This window comes from Muntiacus reevesi, chromosome 12 (assembly GCF_963930625.1).
Source record: "Muntiacus reevesi chromosome 12, mMunRee1.1, whole genome shotgun sequence".
Classification (NCBI taxonomy): domain Eukaryota; kingdom Metazoa; phylum Chordata; class Mammalia; order Artiodactyla; family Cervidae; genus Muntiacus; species Muntiacus reevesi.
In genome coordinates this window covers 13,160,579-13,181,948 of record NC_089260.1, presented here as the reverse complement: position 1 = coordinate 13,181,948, position 21,370 = coordinate 13,160,579, and the positions used below count along the sequence as shown (strand labels likewise).

The 21,370-nt window shown below is 40.6% G+C and overlaps 1 protein-coding gene across 4 annotated transcripts; it reads left to right on the top strand.

The window, feature by feature from the left end:
* Positions 1 to 99: 99 nt before the first annotated feature.
* On the top strand, positions 100 to 20,522 carry MTERF3 (mitochondrial transcription termination factor 3). Of its 4 annotated transcripts, XM_065902575.1 has the most exons (9): positions 100 to 368; positions 1,983 to 2,111; positions 3,101 to 3,449; positions 4,956 to 5,108; positions 9,538 to 9,727; positions 13,956 to 14,103; positions 14,486 to 14,557; positions 15,928 to 16,089; positions 20,254 to 20,522. In XM_065902575.1, the coding sequence occupies exons 3-9, from the start codon at positions 3,116 to 3,118 to the stop codon at positions 20,446 to 20,448; spliced, it is 1,254 nt and encodes a 417-aa protein (XP_065758647.1). In that variant the 5' UTR covers positions 100 to 368; positions 1,983 to 2,111; positions 3,101 to 3,115; the 3' UTR covers positions 20,449 to 20,522. The 4 variants fall into 4 exon arrangements, with proteins under 4 accessions (XP_065758647.1, XP_065758646.1, XP_065758648.1 ...); XM_065902574.1 differs by lacking the exon at positions 1,983 to 2,111; XM_065902576.1 differs by lacking the exons at positions 100 to 368; positions 1,983 to 2,111 and adding an exon at positions 420 to 523 and having other exon boundaries at positions 20,312 to 20,522.
* The last annotated feature ends 848 nt before the right edge of the window (positions 20,523 to 21,370 follow it).

The following is a 21,370-nucleotide window of genomic DNA, read 5'->3' as shown; positions in this document are numbered from 1 at the left end:
CGAGCCGCGGGCGGGGCCGACGCGGGAGGGCGGGGCCGGCGCGGTCCACGCGGCCTCGGGCGGCGGGTGGACCCGGCTTGCCGGGCCCGGGCCCCCGGGAGGGGCGTCCGCAGGGACGCGCGGCGCCTTTCGGGGCCCATCGGAAGGGTCTGTGGCGCCCACGGGGGATGGAGACCGTGTGCCCCCCGCGGCCGGCTCTGTCCTCCCCGCCGGGCGCCGCCCGCTCCCCACCCGCGCAGCCGCGCCGATGGTCTGGCCCGCTCCGGCCATAGCCCACGTAGGCCGGCAGGCCGGCGAGCGCCGGCGGGCAGAGCCGCGCCGAGGGGCGGCCTGTGGGGTCCGGCTGGCTGGCGAAGGCCTGGCCGCAGGTAAAGGGGGCGCGCTCCCTGCCCGGGGGGCTCCCGGTCCGGCCCCCCCACCACCCTCCTCCTCCTCGGCTCTAGGCCGCGCCCGGAGCCGCGTGGCCCTGTAGGCCTCGCGGCCGCGCCGAGGGTCAGCGATGCTGTTTTGTTCCCTTGGGCGGGTGAGAAGGACGCGCCGCGGCGCTTGTGTGTTTAGCACGCTTTGCCCGGGCGGTGGGGGCGCGGGGTGATTGGGGGGGACACGCGGAAGGAGGTCTGGATGGCGAGGGGGGCTTCCTCCGGAAGTTGGGTTTGGGGAACCTAAAACCGACTGGGTAGAATAGCCTGAGGCGGGGGAGGGGGGTGTCAAGCCGTGCTCCCGAGGCCCCTGATTCCGAAACCGTCCTCCCCATCTTTCAATCTCCTGATCTAAGCCTCCCAGACAGAGATCGAAATCTTGCACCCTCGTCCAATGTATTTAAGCGCCAATGAAACTACTAAGGCGTTCAGTGGAGAACTAGTGTATATGTGTCAGTGGGTTTCAAAATTTACTTAAGGCCTTTTGTCTTTAGACGCAGATGCCTTTACCGGTTTTTAAGTGTTTTGTAAGCAAATGAGTTCACCGTAGTTGCGAACCGATTCATTTCCGCCCAGAAAACAGGGGAGCCTTGCGAGGCTCTGGGCCAGGGGGGGATACAGAGATCGGGAGGGTGCCTGCAGGGATGAAGACAGCCCTGCTCTTGTGAACGAACAATTAATCAATTGTCAGAAGTATACACGGCGATGAAATGATGATGTAGCAAAGACAGTGCGATTGTAAAGAAAAACAGAAGGATAAACATGAGTTGTTTACATAAAGACCTTGTAATGAATATGGATAGAATGCAAATGCGGATCGTTCTGAAGTGGGGAGTTTTGGGGTTTTTTTTTTTTTATTGAAGGATAATTGCTTTACAGAATTTTGTTGTTTTCTGTCAAACCTCAACATGAATCAGTCACAAGTATACATATATTTCCTTCCTTCTGGACCTTCCTCCCATCTCCCGCCCCATCCCACCCCTGTAGGTAGATACAGAGCCCCTGTTTGAGTTTCCTGAGCCGTACAGCCAATTCCTGTTGGCTCTGTTTTACAAATGGTAATGTAAGTTTCCATGTTACTCTTCCCATACATCTCACCCTCTCCTCCTTTGTAGTGGGGAGAGTTTTGATTTGAGCCTGGCTCTAGAAGCTTTGAAGTGAACTGGGGATTTCAGGAGTTTGAAGGAGGACAGAATGCTTGGACAAACTGAGAAGTCAGAACATTTTAGAGCTCAAGAATCGTCTTATTGTACCCATAACCTTTTAAAAACTTGTCTTTTAAAGAGTGGTTATTGAATCCCCCATCATAGGCCAGTCATGCTGAATGAACCACCTTGAGAAACTTTTATCTGCAAGTTCTGGCCTCCAACTGAATGCCCTTATGACACTACTGTGCAGAGAATGAATGTTATAACTTTGAGGAAAAACACGACAGATTTGGAGGCTCATTTCCCACCAGAGTTTAACAAAAATCACTCATAAGGCTGCTTTAAATACGTTTTTCCTTCCTAAAATCATTTCAGAATGACAGGGAGACGTTTCACTTTTATATATTACTTTCAGGAGACTTCCCTAAAGCGCAGATCTCCAAGAAGAGCTTAGACCCTGAAGCATTTATTTGGTCTAATTCCAAACATAAAACAAGCTGAAATTTAGTATGGAGAGAAACAAATCAAAAAGTTGTATACAACAGTTAAGTCCGAACTCATTTATGTTTAGTTGTGTAATCAGTGAATATAATGATTATTATATGGCTAACATGTGTTGGGCATTTTCCACATGCTGGACTCTATGCTATATTTTAAAGGATTGTCTTCCTTAATATAAAAAATGCATCGTTTACTCTTTAATTAAGCTGGCTAAATATAAAAGTCATTTGCTGATAAAAAATCTCTTTATAAGCAACCACTTTTTCAGTCAAAATATACATGTATCCATTGTTGGTTGCTTGTGATACATTTCTGCCTGTTCATTTTGCTTATTAGTTTTGAACCCCACCCCACCCCTCTGTTTTGAAAGTCTTTTTCTTTGTTCCTGCAGTCAAACAAAATTTGGTTTTTTGTTCAATTCTCTTTTGAGGAACAGCTTTACCTGTGAAATAATCAATAGTGCTCAACCCTGAGAATAAAGCAAGAAATGACCTTCTACAATGATAATATTTTGATGATTCATTTAAGACTAAGTAGAATTCTTGTTTTTGTGACTAATGTACATACATAAAATGCATCTGAATAATTCAGTGTTATTTTGATCAGCAATCTGCTTCTCAAATGTCCTTCAAATCAAATTTCAAGAGCACTTAAAAAAAAAAAAGAACACTTAATTGCATCACCTTGCTTTCTTTAAATATTAAGTTAACAGGTTCAGCTGTAATTTTAATATTTACAGATTTGTTTTAGATGTTTTTCTCATGCCACTGATTTTGCTTTCTGTTTTTAAATTGTAAAGCATATCTTTATCTTGCCAGTTCAGAAGTTCCTTTTGGTTTGTAACTGAAACTGCCTTGTTTTTTGCTTTTCCTATGCTTAAAAACATCTGACCACTTTAGTCATCTAAAGTAATAAACACCTTTTAAGCAGCAAAAATAATTTCCAGTTTATCTTTTTGTGGTTTGGATACTGTTTTAAGTGTTTAAGTGAAATAAGTTTCACTGTTTTGATGGTTATGTATTTCTTTTACAGGCAACTTTAAGAAAAATGGCCCTGTCAGCCCAACAGATATCCAGATGGCTCAACTCAAGTAAGTTGAGTAGCTTCATGACTGCTCTGCAACTCAGAAGACGTTTTCAGAGACCAGAAACAACATTGTCGTGTGGCGTTTTTGCTCAGCCCCGTGTGTCCTCTGAGGGTTGCTTTCTCCAGTGGGGTTTTAGGACTTACAGGACTTCCTCCCTGTGGAATAGTTCCAAGTCTGCCGACTCAAGTAGGCAAGAGATTAATTGTGCCCAAAGCACTTTGCTTCCTTCCGTGAATGAGCCGTCACAGAGGACACCAAAGATACCCAGCCTTGATTCTGAGCTGTCTCTAGAAGGTAATTTTCAACTTTCGGAAAACTCCCCTTTGCCTCACCTTGGTAGTTTGAACAAGCTACCTGTTTATATCTTGTTAGCTAATTTCAAGTCATACTTTGTGTCAGGAAGGAAAAAGAACAATCCACTTCTATTCATTTGCTTCTATTACACAATAATCTGCTTGCCTTTTTTTAGGCCTCTGACTTATTAACTAAGAAAAAAGTTTTTAGATTAATATGTTTAAGATTGTTTTATAGCTATGCCAATAGCACTTGCTTTCTATGTTCTTTATTTAGATATTTTAAAAAGGTTTACTAGGATCTAATTTACCCTATTCTATATACCTAATTAGGGTGTAATTTTACTCAAGTAAAAGTCATCCTTTTTGAGTATACAGTTTTATGAATCTTGACATTGTGCTTTTAGTTCTGTAGCAGCCACCACAGTCAACAAATAGAACAACAAGAACAATTAGAACACCCCAAAAAGCTCCCTCGTGTAAATTTTTTTGGTCACTCTTTTCCTGCCTGTGCTTCCCATTCTAGGAATATTCCTATGCAAGGAATACTTCACTACAGATGAGATAATGTTGGGTTAAGTAGATTATAAACACAAGGGAGCTGGGGGGTGAGGGCCGCGAGGGAAGACTGGCTCTGAGAAATGAGAAGGGGTAGTGATGAGAGACAGAAAAATAGAACAAAAAGTCAAAGCTCTGATTCCTTAGCCTCAGGTGGGTTACAGTTCCCAGGGTCTTTTATACTGTGTTTGACTTGGGTGCCTGCGTGCTAAGTCACTTCAGCGTGTCCAGCTCTTGGCGACCCCATGGACTGTAGCCCACAGGCTCCTCTGTCCATGGGATTCTCCAGGCAAGAACACTGGAGTGGGCTGCTGTGCCCTCCAGGGGGCCTTCCTGACCCAGGGATCAAACCCGTGTCTCTTGTGTCTTCTGCATTGGCAGGCGGGTTCTTTACCACTAGGGCCATAACAAAACCTGACTCAAGGCTGTTCTAGAGAGGGTCACTCTGTGGCAAAGGATTGCGGGCGATGAAAACAGAATCATAGAAATCCTCTTACAGACATATTTGAGAATAATTTGGAGGAGAAATGATCAGATCAAAATGACATTTCAGGATATGATGACTTTAACCCATACAATTCGGGCTGGTAGAGTATGTTGTACTTTTGGCCGAGTTAACAAGCTATGGTAGTAGACTCAATCTTTCTCAGAATGTACTGTAGGTCATTAAGCATTCACACCTGTTGATTACAAGTGAAGGAAAGGAATTTTGTACAGGACTTCACCAACAAATTTCTTACTTTGGAGGAATAGTAATTGTTATCTAAATAGTCTTAACCTTACCTCTTAGAAGGTAGAAAATATATGGAATTTTTAGATGTTTAATTCAGAAATGATGCCAAGATTTAAAAAGAAGCAAACTAGGCAAGAGACTGCCTTTGTAGAAAGAACGCTTACGTATACAGATGAGAAAGCTAACTAGCTTCTTTTCCACATCCTGGCTGCAAAGGACTGGACGACGTGCCTCCGTTGTCCCCACTGCAGCCGATTTCTGACGACGAGGCTGTTCAGATTATCGCAGGCCCTCCATTGCCCCCTTCTTCAGTCACACTTCGAGACTATGTGGATCATTCCGAGACTCTGAGGAAGTTAGTGCTTCTAGGTAAGTCTAACTAACCCACACTTTTTTTTTTTTGGCCTTATTTTTTAAATTAGCATTTTTATCTTTATCAAAGTACATGCACATGCCTCAAAGTCAAATAGTGTGAAAAGGCTTCCAGTGAAAAACTGTACTCCCAGCTTCATCCCTGCTGACCTGCATTCTGGACTATCTGCTTTTACTGTCTCTGCTTAGACTATCTCTAAATGCCCATGTGATCAATCGCTTGTAGCGCTCTTGGTTGTTTCGTCAGTTTTAGATATCAGTTAATCTCTTGCACACACATACTTTCCCCTTTCAATTCTCTTCAATTATCGCAATAGGCTATATTAACAATTTTTTAAATAAATCATTAGTCACTGATCCCATTATAATTCTAAATATTGCCCACTGCTCTCTAGAAAGTGTGCTATGATCTTCTTCCTGTACAACCTTCCATTTTCTTGGAGTTAGTAATTGCTTTGTTTTTTGTTTGATTCCTTTCTTTGCATTCTTTAGTTTTCTTTGAACTTTTGCACACCTTCCAGTGGCCACTCAGGACAGTTTTTCCTAACCCTCTCAAGTGATTTTCCTTCCGTTTTCCTACTCCCCTGACCTTTCTCTGGAGCCCACTGTTCTGCTTTGGATGGCGTCTCTAGGCGTGCTCCAAAACCATCTTAGCTTGTTGACTAGTAGGATGCACCTAGATCTGGATGGTTGAAGGCAGCCAAGAGATCTCCCTGCAAACTTTGATGAGTCCTCTTTTATTTTTCAATCTAGCTCCTTATTGCAACTTTGTGCTTTTCCCATTATCTCTGGATCTGGCACTTCTCTTATTCTACATTCCCAGATAATGAATTGGGGGATTGAGAGGAATAGGATAGGCTTGGGATTATCTCAGACCCATCTGTTTCTCTCATGTCTTAGTCACTGCCTTAGATTTCAGTAAAAAGTTAGGAGCTTCCTAACTTAATAGTCTCCCTTCCAGCAATGTTCCCTGGTAATCTCTCTAATATTAGTGCTCTTTCTAAAATGCGAATCTGACTAAAATACTTCAAATCCTTCTAAGCTCTTCCTGGTCTGACCCTTGCTTGCCCCTTCAGCTCCACTTGCTTGCCACTTCCCTCCTTTTTGTTTGGCCAGGTCTGACAACTGGAGAACTTAACTCAAGTTCAAGTGACTTCCCAAATGTCTTCTCTGACCCTTCAGACAGAGTGACCCTCCTCTCGGCTCTTGGCGTCCGCCCCTGCTTACCTCAGTGTAGCCACTGAGAACGCTTCTATAGTTGTTTACACATCGTCCCTGTGCGAGTTACTCAGATGTATAGAGAACGGCCTTTGCTCTTAAGAAGCTTCAGGTCTTCAGAAGCATCTAAATAATAATGGAAATCCAAAAATGAAAGGTACATAAATGTACCCACACATTTTTTTTGCCTTTTTTTTTAAATTAGCATTTCTATCTTTATCAAAGTACATGCACTTGCCTAAAAGTCAAATAGTGTGAAAAAGGTGATAAATTCCGCATAAGAGATACAAATAAAGGGTTCTTTGGGTTCTGAGGAGAAAGATGACATCTGCTACAAGCAGGGAAGCCCAGGACGTCCTCGGCCCTGGGAGAGGTCCCACGGGAAGGGCATGTGGCCCCTACCTTTGAATAATCTTCAGTATACTTAGGGTTTTGAAATATGTTTCAGCCATTCCTTCATCTGTATACTGATCCTTCAACAGTACATCCCAGCAGTAACTTAAGTGGCAATGCCCTAGTTGGGACCGTGATCCCATTGTTAAATAGTTTTTTTTTTTAAACTGAAAGAAAATTCCTTTTCCAGGGATCTTCCCAACTCGGGGATCCAGCCCGTGTCTCCTGCCTTGGCAGATGGATTCTTTACCCCCGAGCCACCCAGGGAGTCTCTGTACAGTGTTTCTGAGGACCCAAGTGTCCTGGTTCTTCTCTGCTTCTCAGATCTGCTTCCTCCCTTTCTCTGCTTGTTCTGTATCCCAGGAGGCTCACCTCTATGCTCGGGCTCCTTTGCCAGCTGGCTTCTGAGCAGCCTCAGCGGTGGGAGGAGGCAGGGGACGGCAGGTGGGAGCCTTTTTCCTCTGTCCCCTCCCTGTCTTGGGTCATGTAGCTGCCTTTCCCCACGACAACAGCTCCTACCAAGAGCAGCCCTTGCTTAATAGCTTGCAGCTCCCTCTGGGTTCACAGGAGACTCCTCCTTCCTGTCTCTTTAGCGCTAGGGGTGCCCTTGTTTATTCCCGTAACTCTGCTCACACCGCTGTACAGAGTCCCTTCATTAAAGTTGTTTCCTTTGAACTTGCTCGGGCAACTTGCCTGCCAGACACTGGCTGATACACAGAGTTTGTGTAACCAAACTGAACTGATGGGTCAAAGCCAGCTTAGGGCTGTGGTCACCTAGAGTTAGCATCATGTGTTATTCATTCTTTATATCCGCAAAAGTTGCCTGGTCCATAAAAGGCATCAGTGACTATTTTTTTTTTCAAGTTAATGAAATCGTTGAGTCAGCCCACGTGGATCTGTGCTGACAGCAGTGTGCTCTCCTGGTGAGACTCTGCCCTCCTTTTGCTGTTAAGAAGCAGCTTTTGAGGAATTCGGTTTCTGCACAGTCAGGGCCGGGCGTGACAGCTCATGCTGAGCGAGGCGCGTGAGCACATGTCAGCTGTAATACTGAGTTCAACGGTAGTCCGAACCCTTGATGTGATTTTTAAAGCGTCCTTTCCCACATTTATCACCAATTTTTGGAACTTTGTTTAAATAAGATAGTTTAGCAAGTAAATAAATAAGATAGTTTCTATCTTATTTATCCACCCACCCACTAACTTAAATTCATTTTCTGTTAGTACGATTTTTAAAATTATACTGTAGAAGAATTACATCTAGTTGTTAAAACTGCAGCTATTAAGGAGAAAGAACCCTAACCTCTCCATCTCCAGTTCCACTTTACGAAGGTAACCACCGTCACCAGTTTGTTGAGTAGTTCACCTTTTTCTAAGCAAATGCATGTATTACAGAAAGCCATGCAGCGGGTCTTATATCCTCGTGTAGTCAAACTTACTATTACTTTTTTTAAATCTGTGTTTTCTTCTAGTAACTTCAGAGTTAGTATACATTTAGAGTCTTAAACTATCTGAAATTAATTTTTGTATCAGCTATGGAAGGAATTAGTAATTATTTTTCAAATATATAGCTAGATGTCACATTGTGTTTTAATGAACAGTCCATCTTTTCCCCCACCGATTTTAAATGTTATTATTTGAACACTAGATTTTTAGTTCATCTTGGATCTGTTTTTAGTCTTCATTCTGTGTGTATGTGTGTTTGTGTAATCTGTTTTTCTGTTAATTATCATCAATGCCTGTTTAATGTCAAGAAGTTTGGGTTTAGAGTTATATTTGGAGCTAATACATGGAATTATAGACACCATTTTTAAAAGTGCTTTTATTTCATTGCATTTATATTTAAGACTGTAAAGTTACATCTAGAAAACAGTTTGAGAGTTACTTTTTAACCTGAAGAAATATTTTTAAGAATATAAAATTAAAAAAAAAGAATATAAAATTTAAGTCTAAACAAAATTATACCTTATTATCTCATGTTTAGGATAAGGAATAGGCCTTTCCTATTCATGTTTTATTTTTTTTTTAATCAGATAAAAAGGAAAAACAACAAAATGCTCAGTTTTAGTGAGAATTTTGAATCAAAAGTTACTTTGATTCCCTGCTTAATTGGGGTGGACATCTAATTATATCCATAACTAAAGTCCAATAAGTTGCTTTCTCCCCCTTCTGACTTCCTTTCCTGTCCCTTGCCTCATTTGCTTAGACTCCCTCAGATTCTGAGACCTTGTGAAGGTAGAAAGCGGTGTACTTTCTGCTTCGTTGTTACTTGAGAGCTGTGTATATTTCATGAGCTGTTTGATGAGCTCCTTCGAGGTTCTTGTTTTTATGCTAAAGGCCTGTGAAATGAATACAGTGAGTAAGACACAGGGTTTGCTTTTGTTCCTCCTATGGAGGGAATCATACGCCAATTTTTAAAATAATGCTTATAACTAAAATGATAAGTTTCAAAGAAAGTAGCAGTTCATGGGGCTTGTTACCCTGCAGAATGACCAGTGAAGCAGTTTCCGTGGAGATCAGTAACGGCTCCTAAGCACCCTGCAAACAGTATCCAAGAACCCTTAGATAAAGATGACGATGACGACGGGTGGAAATTTAGCCCCAAATGCACTGTTTTCCTTTATAGATGACTTTGAAAGAAATATTAGCTTTTAATGTAGTTTTATTTCTGCAACCAAATTAGAAGTTCTGTTGGCCCAACTCAGGTCTCCTTTGGACAGGTCATTTACCTTCATCAGTAATTTCTTGTGTTTCTGTACATGACGTTTAATGACTCAGCCAGACAGGTATCTTCACACAGGGTTTGTCATTTATTCCAGGAGTGGATTTATCCAAGATAGAAAAACATCCCGATGCAGCCAACCTCCTCCTACGACTGGATTTTGAAAGAGACATTAAGCAAATGCTCCTGTTTCTTAAAGATTTGGGCATAGAGGATACCCAACTGGGACCACTCCTGACCAAAAACTATGCTATTTTTTCTGAAGACCTTGAAAATCTGAAGACCAGGTAGGGCTGTTAGATTGATTTTCTCATAACCCAAGAAGAGGCTGTGAAGAAATAACATGTGTAAGTTATTTTTTTTAAGTCTTAGCAGCATAAGGATCTGCTGACATAATGAATGTGAATGTGACTTTGTTATGGACCTTCTTTGATCAAAATTAAGCATCTAAGGAGTTCTCTATGGTCCAGAGGCTGAGACTCCATGCTTCCAATACGTGGGACCCGGATTCGATCCCTTGGTCAGGGAACTGGACCCCAGTGATGCAACTGAAGATCCCGCATGCTGCAGTGAAGGTCAGAGATCCTGTGTGCCTCAATTAAGACCTGGTGCAGCCAAATAAATAAATACTTTAAAAAAATTAAGTATCTAAATTACTTCTTTTGTTCAACTACCCATTGTTATTTTTATGCTTTCAGTTTATTGCTAAGCCACTACTTTACTGTTTCTCTTTGGAAACTGGGATAAGTTTTTTTTTAATCCGTTAACAAATGGCTGAATTATCTGAGAGCACACTTTAAGGTATGAAAGCTGATCTTTTCTATTGTTCTTTCTGGCCAATGTTGGACTAACCTTCTTTTGGCAAATTATTTGCTTAGTAGCTTCTGTCAGTTGGCTATTTTGGTTTTTCCTTTTTTTTTTTTTAATAGCACTTTTATAAATATCTGTGTACTTCACTCAGTATTCAAGGAATTTATTAAATTTGTGAGAATTGATATAGTCAGGTACTGTTGACCTGTGAATCCCACTGGGCATTGGCAACATCACAGAGAGTAAGACAGAGTCTGGGTCTTTTAAGTTCACATCTTGGATTTATCATCACTGACCTCTTACCTAAATCAGGTTTTCCCAGACTCACTGCATGGGAGCACTCTCCACTCCGCTGCCCAAATCAGAAATACTGGTATTAACTGGGACCTCTCGTCTTTTATTATCCACATCTAAGAAATAACCAAGGTCTGTTGGTTGTATTTGTATCGCTCTCAAATCTTAATCTTTCCTGTGAACACTTGACCTTGGGTCCCCATTGTCTCACGTGAAGAATGCCACAACCTGCTCCTAACTAATCTGCCTCTCATCTTCTCACCCAGGCTGTTCTCATACTGGTTTCAGAGAGCTCCATAGTTCCTTGAAGGTCTCTGAGTTAGGAAAACAAAAAAAGAAAACAACAACAAAAAACACACATATTTCTTACATAATTATTGTTGAACAATTTGAGCCCTTACTATATAAGCAAGGCACTTAGATGTACTCTCTCCCTTCATGTGACTTACAGTCTGGTGTAATACAGACAGGCTGTTACAGTTCAGAGGATGGAAAGAGTGGCAGTGGTTCTAGGGGACTCAGTCTGATATGGCCAGCTCTGCTCCTGACTGTCTGGAACACTCCTTCTCTCCCCGTGTAAAAACCAGCTTGCCCTTCCGCTCAGGATGCAGTTCAAGGAAGGGTACATACCAAGAGGTGGAGATCACTGGGAACATTTCAGAGGCTGCCCAAGGCACCTTTATTAATTCATATCCTTGGGAGAGGCAGAGAGAGGTTAAATAATTTGCCCTAGATGCTCCAGCAAGTCTAAGTGGCAAAGCTGAGATTCAGATCCACTGAGTCTAACTTCAGAGTCCTCACTACAACACTGTACTGCCTCCCTACTTTTAATTCTATGAAGGAAGCATACATTTAAAAGGAGGTTAACTTGCTCAAGATCATACATACACACATGAGAATAACAAAGATTATTTTCATATACAGAGTATAGTCTAATGGGTCCTAAACCTGGCTGTCAAATTAAATTGGAAGATTTTTTAAAGAATTACATAGAAGTTTTTAATAGGTAATTTACCACATAAACTTAAAAGGTGATATAAGGAAAAGTAAGCTTCTCCTGGAAGAGGCAAAGGTATAATCTTTTTTTGAACTTGGCTTCTGGCTCTGGTATGTACAGATTTATTTTCTAGAATTTCTGTGATTGCACTGAGTTCATGCACTTGTTTGCTTTTCAATGAAGAGAATTTGAAACATATAAAAGAGTTGATTGATTAAGAGTTTTCAAATGAATGGTGTGCATTTAAGTTATTAGAATTTTTTTTTTTTTTGGCTGGGCCTTGTATCTTAATTTTTTATTGGAAAAGTTATCACAGTAGATAACAGTTTCAATAGTGTTTTAATCAGATATTGGTCTCTCCTGTGACCAAAGAAGAAAAAAAATCATAATTGTCCTTTCCAGCCTACTTATTCCTATTCCTCATCAGCCTTGCAAGACCTCTCTAGGTAGGCAGGTACTATTATCAAGTTTTTTGTTCAACTAGCTAAGAATGTTGTATAATACACCAGCATGTATGTGCGTCTTTATGCACTTATATACAAGAGCACACACATACATGGTTGGTAGCATTTATACAACTGTGCTGCACCTCACATTCTTAACTCTATTTAGGAGATAGTTTTTTATTGGCTCTTCCTATTCTTTTTAAACCTTTTACGGTTCATGCTACAGATCTGTCTAGTCCCCTTTTGGCAAACACAGTGGTTATTTTCTAGTCTTTATTGTCACAGAGAAGCGGCAGTGACTCCCCTTTTATAGAAATCATTTCATACATATTGGTACATATCTGTAGGACACATTTCTAGAAGTAGAATTGCTAGGTCAAAGGGTATATGCATTTATGATTTTAATAGATAGATTGCCCCTCATGTAGACTCTCCAATTTACACGCTCACCAACAGTGTACACGTGCGCCAGCTTCCTTATTATCCTCACTAATACAGTGTCATTGAGCTGTATAATGTCAGTTCATTTTATTGATAAAAACATTACCTTGTAGTTTTGGAAATGATGTTTAGAACATCAGATGTTCGAAGGATCTTTTCATATGTTGAATGTCTGTTTACATTTCCTTTTCTATAAATTATATGTGTCCTTTGCCATTTTTGATTGGGCCTTTTTCTTTTTTTTTTGGTAAGCATTTTTTAATGCATTAACAAAATTAGTTCTTTCTCTATGACATGTTGTAAATATTTTTCCTAGACTGTCACTTGTCTGAGTTGGTTGGTGATTTTTTTTTTTGCCTTGCATTTAAAGTTTTGTATAGTTTCACCAGTTTTTTTTCTCTCTCATCTTCTCTAAGGGACTGGTTTAAAGGAATAATAATCATTTAGTGTAAAATATAAGTTGTCATACATGGTATAAAAATATCATAGTCACTAGAGTTAGGCATGCCTGAGTTCAAATTTCAGCTCTGTCAGTAATTAGTTAGTGGCCTAAGACAAGTTATTTAACTTCTCTTAATCTGTGTTTCTTCGAATGCAATGTGGGAAATTTACCTGACTTACAGGGGTTTGTTTTTCCGATGAGAATCAAACAAAATAATGTCCTAGAATATTTTAGGCATTTAAACTGACTTTCTCTATGTTTATAGATTTTAAAAATCAATAATATTCCTTTATAGTCATACTTTCTGGACTTTACTGCCTTATTTTCGTTCCCAGAAACAGCAGGAAATTTCTCAGTTGTTAACAAAATACATATTGAAAGACTATAGTGAAAATTATTTATGAAAATACATTCTAAGAATTCTCTGGCAGTTTAGGACTCCATGCTTTCACTTCAGGGAACTAAGCCCCTAAAGCCATGAGACAATGAGACAGCCAAAAAACAAACTCCTCTCTCCAGTCTTAGCCACATGCTTGATGATCTTTCTTTGTAAAAAGAGTTAGCAAAAAAATTCTAAAGCAGGAGCTATCTCATTTCTTTTTTTTTTTTAACCAACCAATAAAACAAGTCATTAACTGACTGTTTGTTAGTGGATTTCAGAAATATTTTCTAATTATAAATGGAAAAGCTGAATGGGTACTTGTTTTGTTTTAAGCACGCATGCGTGCTTGCTCAGTCATGTCTGACTCTTTGCAACCCCATGGACTGCAGCCCACCAGACTCCTCTGTCCATGGAATTCTCCAGGCAAGAATACTGGACTGACTTGCCATTTCCTTCTCCAGAGGATCTTCCCGACCCAGGGATTGAACCTGTTTCTAACATCTGCATTGGCAGGCAGATTTTTTTACCAGTATGCCACTGGAAAGCCATTTATTTTAACCATATTTGGGTTGTTATTATAGAATGTTTTTGCTTAAACTTGTTTTTTTTTTGTTTGTGAATGCTTTAAAAACAGTTGTTACTTTCGAAGGTAGCAAGACACTAGTAAATGTTTACAATATGTGCATGTATTTTGTTTCTCTAGGGTGGCTTATCTACAGTCAAAAAATTTCAGTAAGGTGGATATTGCACAGATGGTCAGGAATGCACCATTTCTTCTGAGTTTTTCAGTGGAGAGATTGGATAACAGACTGGGATTTTTTCAGAAAGAACTTGAACTTAGTGTGAAGAAGGTAAACGAGAACTGGAGAATTCTTATGTTTCCATGTCAGCTACATTTAGTAAGAGTTAAAGCTCATGTTTCTAATAGATGCCTGGCCTATATGAATTCTATCAATGCCTGGTATTTTCTGTACAAGAATGGATTACCTTGCTAGGTTAATGATATTGCTATGTCATTTTATGATAATTCCATCAAGTTACTTCCTTAACTATTATTTTGAGCATTTTTTTTTTTTCCTCAAACAGTAATAAGTATTTGTATTTCTGGGCTCCTTAGCATTTCTCTCCTGGGTCATATTTTAAATTTTACTTTTATATCCTAGTTATGCCTTGTTTTTTCCAAACTACTTGAATATGCATGTATATTAATAATAGATTATTTTATAACTGTAGACTCGAGATCTGGTAATTCGTCTCCCAAGGCTACTAACTGGAAGTCTGGAGCCTGTGAAGGAAAACATGAAGGTAGGACAATAAGAAGTTTTGGAGAAACCTGCTTCTGAAGTGTTTAAGTCCTCTGAAGGGAATGGGTTTTGCTCTCATCATCTTAAAGAAAACCAGATTGTAAAAGAAGGTATTTCTAAGAAGGTGGACCTAGGAGATAATATAATAAATGTACAGCAGGTGGTTTATTTTGGTTTATAATTTTTTCACATACTGACCAGGTGTTACATGAGTTAGTTGCCTTGCAGACATTGGTACCGTAATCCTAGAGGAGCAGGTTAGGTATCCGGGTGGGACCTGGAAGCCACTTCCTTTGTCCAGGATGAGGGTCTGTGTCGGGGTCACCTGGGTGGGAGATGAGCGGCGGCGTCTGAGCTTCTTTGCAGAGGGTGGTGCCGGCACATGTCTCTCCTAGAACCTGTCCCACTTGCCAGCTCTCGTTCTAGCATAGAACACACCAGACACTCTATTCCTTGGTATAGAACCAGGGGCAGCTGACTTGTTAGTATCCCACAGCTGCCATGCGATTTGAAATTATTATATAAAGCCTATTTGCTGAGGTGCCTGAAGTGTTCGATACTCAGCTCTTGAAGACATTTGTATTGAGCACCTGCCCATGTCCTTTTCTGGGGAGACAATCCCTGCCGTTGTGTAGCATACAGTCCAGCAGAGGGGGTCGCCTGCAAACTGATGAGAGCGATGGATGGTGGGGAGCGTAGAATACTGTGAATGCACACAAAGGACCTTTCCCACATTTGAGTGTTTTTTGTTTTTTGTTTTTTTTTTTTAGTCATCTCTGTTTGGAATTTTGACAAGTAGCATTTCCAGATGACAGGATTAGGAGTGTGCTCGGGAGCAGAAGCTCAGAAAGCACTTTGATAATCTTCCTGCCACTCTATGTGGTGTAGGGCCCATGCAGATAACCTGACCAGGCCTCCTGTGGCCACTGTTCCTCTGTCTTGTAATTATGATCGCTGCTTTGGCAAGCTCCATGATGGTCATCAGGCTGTGAGTAGCTCATCCTCGAGAGAGGTTTAAAATTCAGGTTACCCCAGAAACAAGGAGTCATGAACCCTTAAGGGCATTGGCATAGCCATCTCCAGATTTTAATGTCTTTAACTTTTGAAAGAATTAATGTTAGCTGTAGCATGTTACCAAAATAACTATTTGTGTTGGTGATTCATGGGCTTCCCAGGTGGCTCAGTGGTAAAGAATCCACCTGCCAACGCAGGAGACATGGGTTTGATTCCTGGGTCAGGAAGCTCTCCAGTATTCTTGCCTGGGAAATCGTATGGACAGAGGAGCCTTTCGGGCTACAGTCCCTCAACTTAGGGACGGAAGAACAACAAACAATGACTTTCGTGATTCATCGCAACCCTACTTTCTTTTAGGTTTTTCGGCTCGAACTAGGTTTTCAGCAGAACGAAATTCAACACATGATCACCAAAATCCCAAAGATGCTGACTGCAAACAAAAGGAAACTCACCGAGACGTTCGACTACGTGCACAACGTGATGTGCGTGCCCCACCGCGTCGTCGTCAGGTCCCCGCAGGTGAGGCGCTCTCTGCCCTGCAGAGCTGCCGTCACCCCTCGGCCAGAGCTCCGGAAGCGCAGCGTGCTCTCGGCGTGCGAAAGTCCCGTGCTGTTTGTGAAGGAGTCAGACCAAACACAGGCCAGTTCTGAGAGCTGTATTAAGGCCGTATTTCTTTCTTTTTTTAATTTAATTGGAGGTTAATTACTTTACAATATTGTAGTGGTTTTTGCCATACGTTGACATGAATCAGCCGTGGGTGTACACGTGTTCCCCATCCTGACCCTCCCTCCCACCTCCCTCCCCATCCCATCCCTCAGGGTCATCCCAGTGCACCAGCCCTGAGCGCCTTGTCTCATGCATCGAACCTGGACTGGCGATCTGTCTCACATATGGTAGTATACATGTTTGAATGCTGTTCTCCCAAATCATCCCACCCTCGCCTTCTCCCACAGAATCCAACAGTCTGTTCTATACATGTGTCTCTTTTGCTGTCTCGCATATAGGGTCATCGTTACCATCTTTCTAAATTCCATATATATGCATTAATATACTGTATTGGTGTTTTCTTTTTGACTTACTTCACTCTGTATAATAGGCTCCAGTTTCATCCACCTCATTAGAACTGATTCAAATGAATTCTTTTTAATAGCTGAGTAATATTCCATGGTGTATATGTACCACAGCTTCCTTATCCATTCATCTGCGAATGGACATCTAGGCTGCTTCCATGTCCTGGCTATTATAAACAGTGCTGCGATGAACATTGGGGTGCATGCGTCTCTTTCAGTTCTGGTTTCCTTGGTGTGTATGCCCAGAAGTGGGATTGCTGGGTCATATAAGGCCATATTTCTTTTTGCCCATCTTTGTATCAAGACCACAATCTAGCAAATGTAATGGCGGGATTACTTGTGAGAGAGAAGGGCATCCATATACATCTCTGGAGGAAAAATAAGTGATGAGTCTTTCCCTGTGGTTTGCACCTAGCCCTCATTCTGCCTATTGGAATCTAACATGTTCTCTCCTGTGTGCGTCTCTATTCACATGGAAATAGGTCACTTCCCTTAAAGATTTTTTTCTATTCTAAATGTATTTTATTCACAGTCTGCCTAAACCCATTAGTTAACAAGCCATGTTGTAATGATCTCCTATTAAAGCATGTAGTTCTTAACTCCAGTTAGTCATCATGCCAAAGCCATAATTATGTTTTCTAAGCTGATCGGACTTTCCTGTTCTTTACCTGATGAGTGACATTATCTGCTTGTTCAGAAGAATGTTTCTTTGAAAGCAGGTCTTGTCTGATTTATACACTGCTAAATTCCCTGCACCTGGAATTAGAAGGGACCAATTAGTAGGTACTAGATAGATATCTGTTGAACAAATGAATGAATCTCATGAAAGTCATCCTTCTTTCCTGTTTGACATGTGAATAGACACTCAGTGAGTATTCATTGGATAAATGAAAGATTGAATTGCATTAAAGTGATTCCTTCATTTGCTTTATGTGTTCTTGATGAAAAGGTGGGCAATGAAACATGACTTTAATACAACTCTCAGAACTAGCCTGCATTAGGTACGGTTTCCTCACAAACAACAACATTTATTTACCTATCATATTTCACGGTGAATGAGCCCTTAATAGAGAATTTTTGTTTCATCAAATGCATGAGTATTCATTATAAAAAGTGTTAGAAGCCTCCAGGGTTGCAAATTTGACTTTATGGAACCATCATAAAGTAAGTAATCTTCAACTGAAAAGCAATAACAGTTTTCCACTTGGTTGATAGATAATTCCGTGACAGTAGAGCATGATAAGGGAATGTGATTTGAGGATGTAAAAATCAATGAGTCATGGTCTGTAGTCTCGTGGAACTTGAAATCTAATGTGGAAGACAGGTTTTTAGAATGTAAATTGCTTTACATTATGTTAGAGTCTTAGCCAGATACCATATACAGCTATTGATTTAATTTAGGAGCGGCAGGAAGATCTTAGAAATAATTCAGCTATTGATTGCTTATTTACTATATGCCGACTCTGTCTCTTCTGCTTTACTTGTATTAATTCATTTAATCTTCACAGCAGCCCATGTGAGATAGGTAGTATTATTGTCCCTACTTCCCAAACGAAGAAATTAAGCATGAAGAGATTCAGTAGCTTGTCCAAGGTTACCCAGGTAACGGAGCCAGAGCTAGGATTAGGACTCTGGCAGTCAGCTAAACCCATGCTCTCACCTGAGATCTACTGCTGCTCTAAGGAGTGACATTTGAGTTGTCAGTAGAATGAGTTGGGTTTAACAATGGACAGAAACTTTGCAAGTAGAGAAAAATACTAGCTTGACTAGATGCATCAAAATCAGTTGTTTAAAAACACAGAATTTTTTTAGGTACCCCAGATCCTAGCTTCTGAGAAGCCCGCTTATAGATGTGTGGCTTCCACATTGGGAGGATTCTCAAACTCCTATGTAGGATTGTTTTCTTTTTCCTTAAAAAAAAAAAAAGCTTCATTAATGGAAACATAGGCTAACTGACAGCCAGGACTGTGAGGGAACTGATGTAGCCTTAAAATTTTTGTCTGGTGCTTTAAAAACTTAGTGGTATGAAATAATTTTCTCATGCAAATAACAGTTCTGGTTGGTACATAATTTTATGATCAATTTAAAATGGAGAAACAGTTCTAACTTTAAAACTATGGTTAATTTAGTCATCTCAGAGCAGGAACCGTGGAAGGTAAAAAGTAACAAAAGCAGTGAGGGTAATAACAAGGAAGAAATCACTTTCAGGAATGAGGCTTATCTCTGTTTCTCCTCTTTCCCTATGGGTTTCTGTGAAGGCAGAGCTGAAGTCCATGTTAGGGCAGAAGGGGATCGAGAGAGAGAAAAAAACTTAATCTGAGCGGTGACTTTGGACTTGAAAGATCATACAAATCTAAATCGATGATAATGAATTCACTTTGAACCACTGGGAAACTAATATAGTTATCTAGTCATAAGCTGTGTAATTGCCTCAAAGCATTATTACATTTAGGAAATGAGTAAGTTTGGGAGCTTCGGAATGTCTGTATGTTGTGTAAGCTGAGAGTGACTGAAAGAGTCATATTTAAGAAACATCTAAATGCTTCTTATGTCTTTTGAGCAATAATAACATGATAACTGGAATGCAGTTACCACAATGAAGGCAGAGTAGTGCATAATTTGTTTCTGCAGAGAGAGAAAAAGATATTCCACAAGCAAGCCAATCTCATGTTGAGTTAGCACTCTATACTTTTTTTGGCCACTGTTCTCAAAGTTCTTTAGTTTTCAACAATCGTTTTTCACGATGTCCTTGCCAAGTGATCTATTATTATTTTGTTTCCACTTGAATATAAAGAAAGACTCTTGGAGGTTATGTGCTATGTGGAGTGTCCCCAGTGTATCTGAAATACAGTCACGGGAAGGACCTAAGACCCAGTAGTCAATGTGGTTCATTGGGCCTTGCCAGGGAGCCTCACAGATGTCTCTTTAGCTCAGGGCTCCATTCAGGTCTGGCCCGATCTTGCAATTCTCCCGTCTTCCTTGCAGCTGGCTTTACAGATTTAGCCTGCATCTGACTCCTTTTTAAAATTACTGTATTTACCCCATTCCTCAGGAGTTTTAACTCCAAAGCAGTTAAGTTGCTTCCCTGAAGTCCAGGTTCATTTCATTTTAATACCAGTCAGAGGGAGCAACAGGAATTTAAAAAGAAAGAAAGGGATGTAGGGAAGCTTCACAGATTGTGAAATCTTACACAATTTTCCATGCCATAAAGCTCCATCTCTAACTTTGGTTCTCCAGCTTGGAAAGCATCAGAATCACTTGGAGTACTTGTGGGCCCCACTCTCAAAGTTTCTGATTTAGTAGATTTGGGGTGGGACCTTCAGGTTTGCTTTTTAAACAGCTCCTCTGGTCTCTCCAAATAAGTCTGGTCTTTGCCTACAGTGCAGCCCTGTATTATTTTAGAATTGTTCTGATTGTTAGTTTTGAGTTCCTAATTTTTAATCATAATTTCTTAGTAGAAGCCAAAGGGTTTAAACCCTCTAGCATTTACCATATTTATTGAACATATGGTTAATTCTTTATATTTGTTAATCTATTAAACTGTTTAGCCAGATAAACATTTTAATAGTTATTTTAGTGTACAGTGTTTTTTAACTCTTTTTTTCTTTTCTAGGTATTTAATACAAGGTTGTTTAAAGTCAAAGAAAGACACTTGTTTCTTGCTTATTTAGGAAGAGCACAGTATGACCCGACGAAACCTAACTACATCTCTTTAGACAACCTGGTATCTGTGCCTGATGGAATATTTTGTGAAGCGATGGCCAAGGCATCAGTACGGGACTTCGAAAAATTCTTAAAAACTCTTTAGTGTTTGATGAATGGTAGAATGTAATGATGTAAAGTGAATATGTATATATGAATAAATTAACATTTTTAAATAAATGCTTCAGGCCTCTAGTATAAATTGGGATACACTTCTGACAGATGCTTCCTCCAAGTTTCTGGTGATTTAACTCAGATTTGACTCAACCATTTCCTTCCTTCTTGGGAAAGAAAACTAAAAAACAGTAAGCTTAGAGAAAGGGAGGCTGTTTACCAGGCTGGTGTGCTGTCATGGTGAAGACGGGAACAGTGGAGGATTTTCCTTCTTGTTTTCAAGGTCTTTTAAAACTGTTTCATCACAAGACAGCTATATTTTCTTTGACATATTAGGAGTTCGGAGCATGCCATATTATCCATCTAGTGTCTACTACTCCCTTAGATTTTGCTACAGAACACATTCGATTTTGGTTTATATACACTGTTATGTTCCTGAGCAAATATATTGAAAGTTGCCCACAGTTGGCTACTGAAAATCTGGAAAGAAAAGGGGATAGGAAGTCGTTTGAAGGACAGCAATGAGACGTTTACTACGTCACATAACAAGCCTTTGTCTTATGGCTGGGGTATAAAGATTTAGCATGAGATGATACTTTTTTTCCTGTTTCCCATTTAGACATGTGATCCTGGGGACAGGATCTGATTGTGAGATGAGGCATCATGGCTTCAGGGATCTGCCTTGGGACCACAAGACTGGGTAGACTGTTGGCGCTGGTGGCCCCCAGGAAGCCACACTGGGATCTGCGCTCCCGTTGTAGTCTGCTCCCACACCGTCTCAGTGGTCACAGTGGTTCATGGGACACGTGTACATCTGTGCTTGTCCACCTGGAGCCCTGAGCCAGGATGGAAAAAGTCTGATGACTCTTGTGGAGAAATGAGGTGGAATAAGAGCCCTGACCACACCTCAGTTG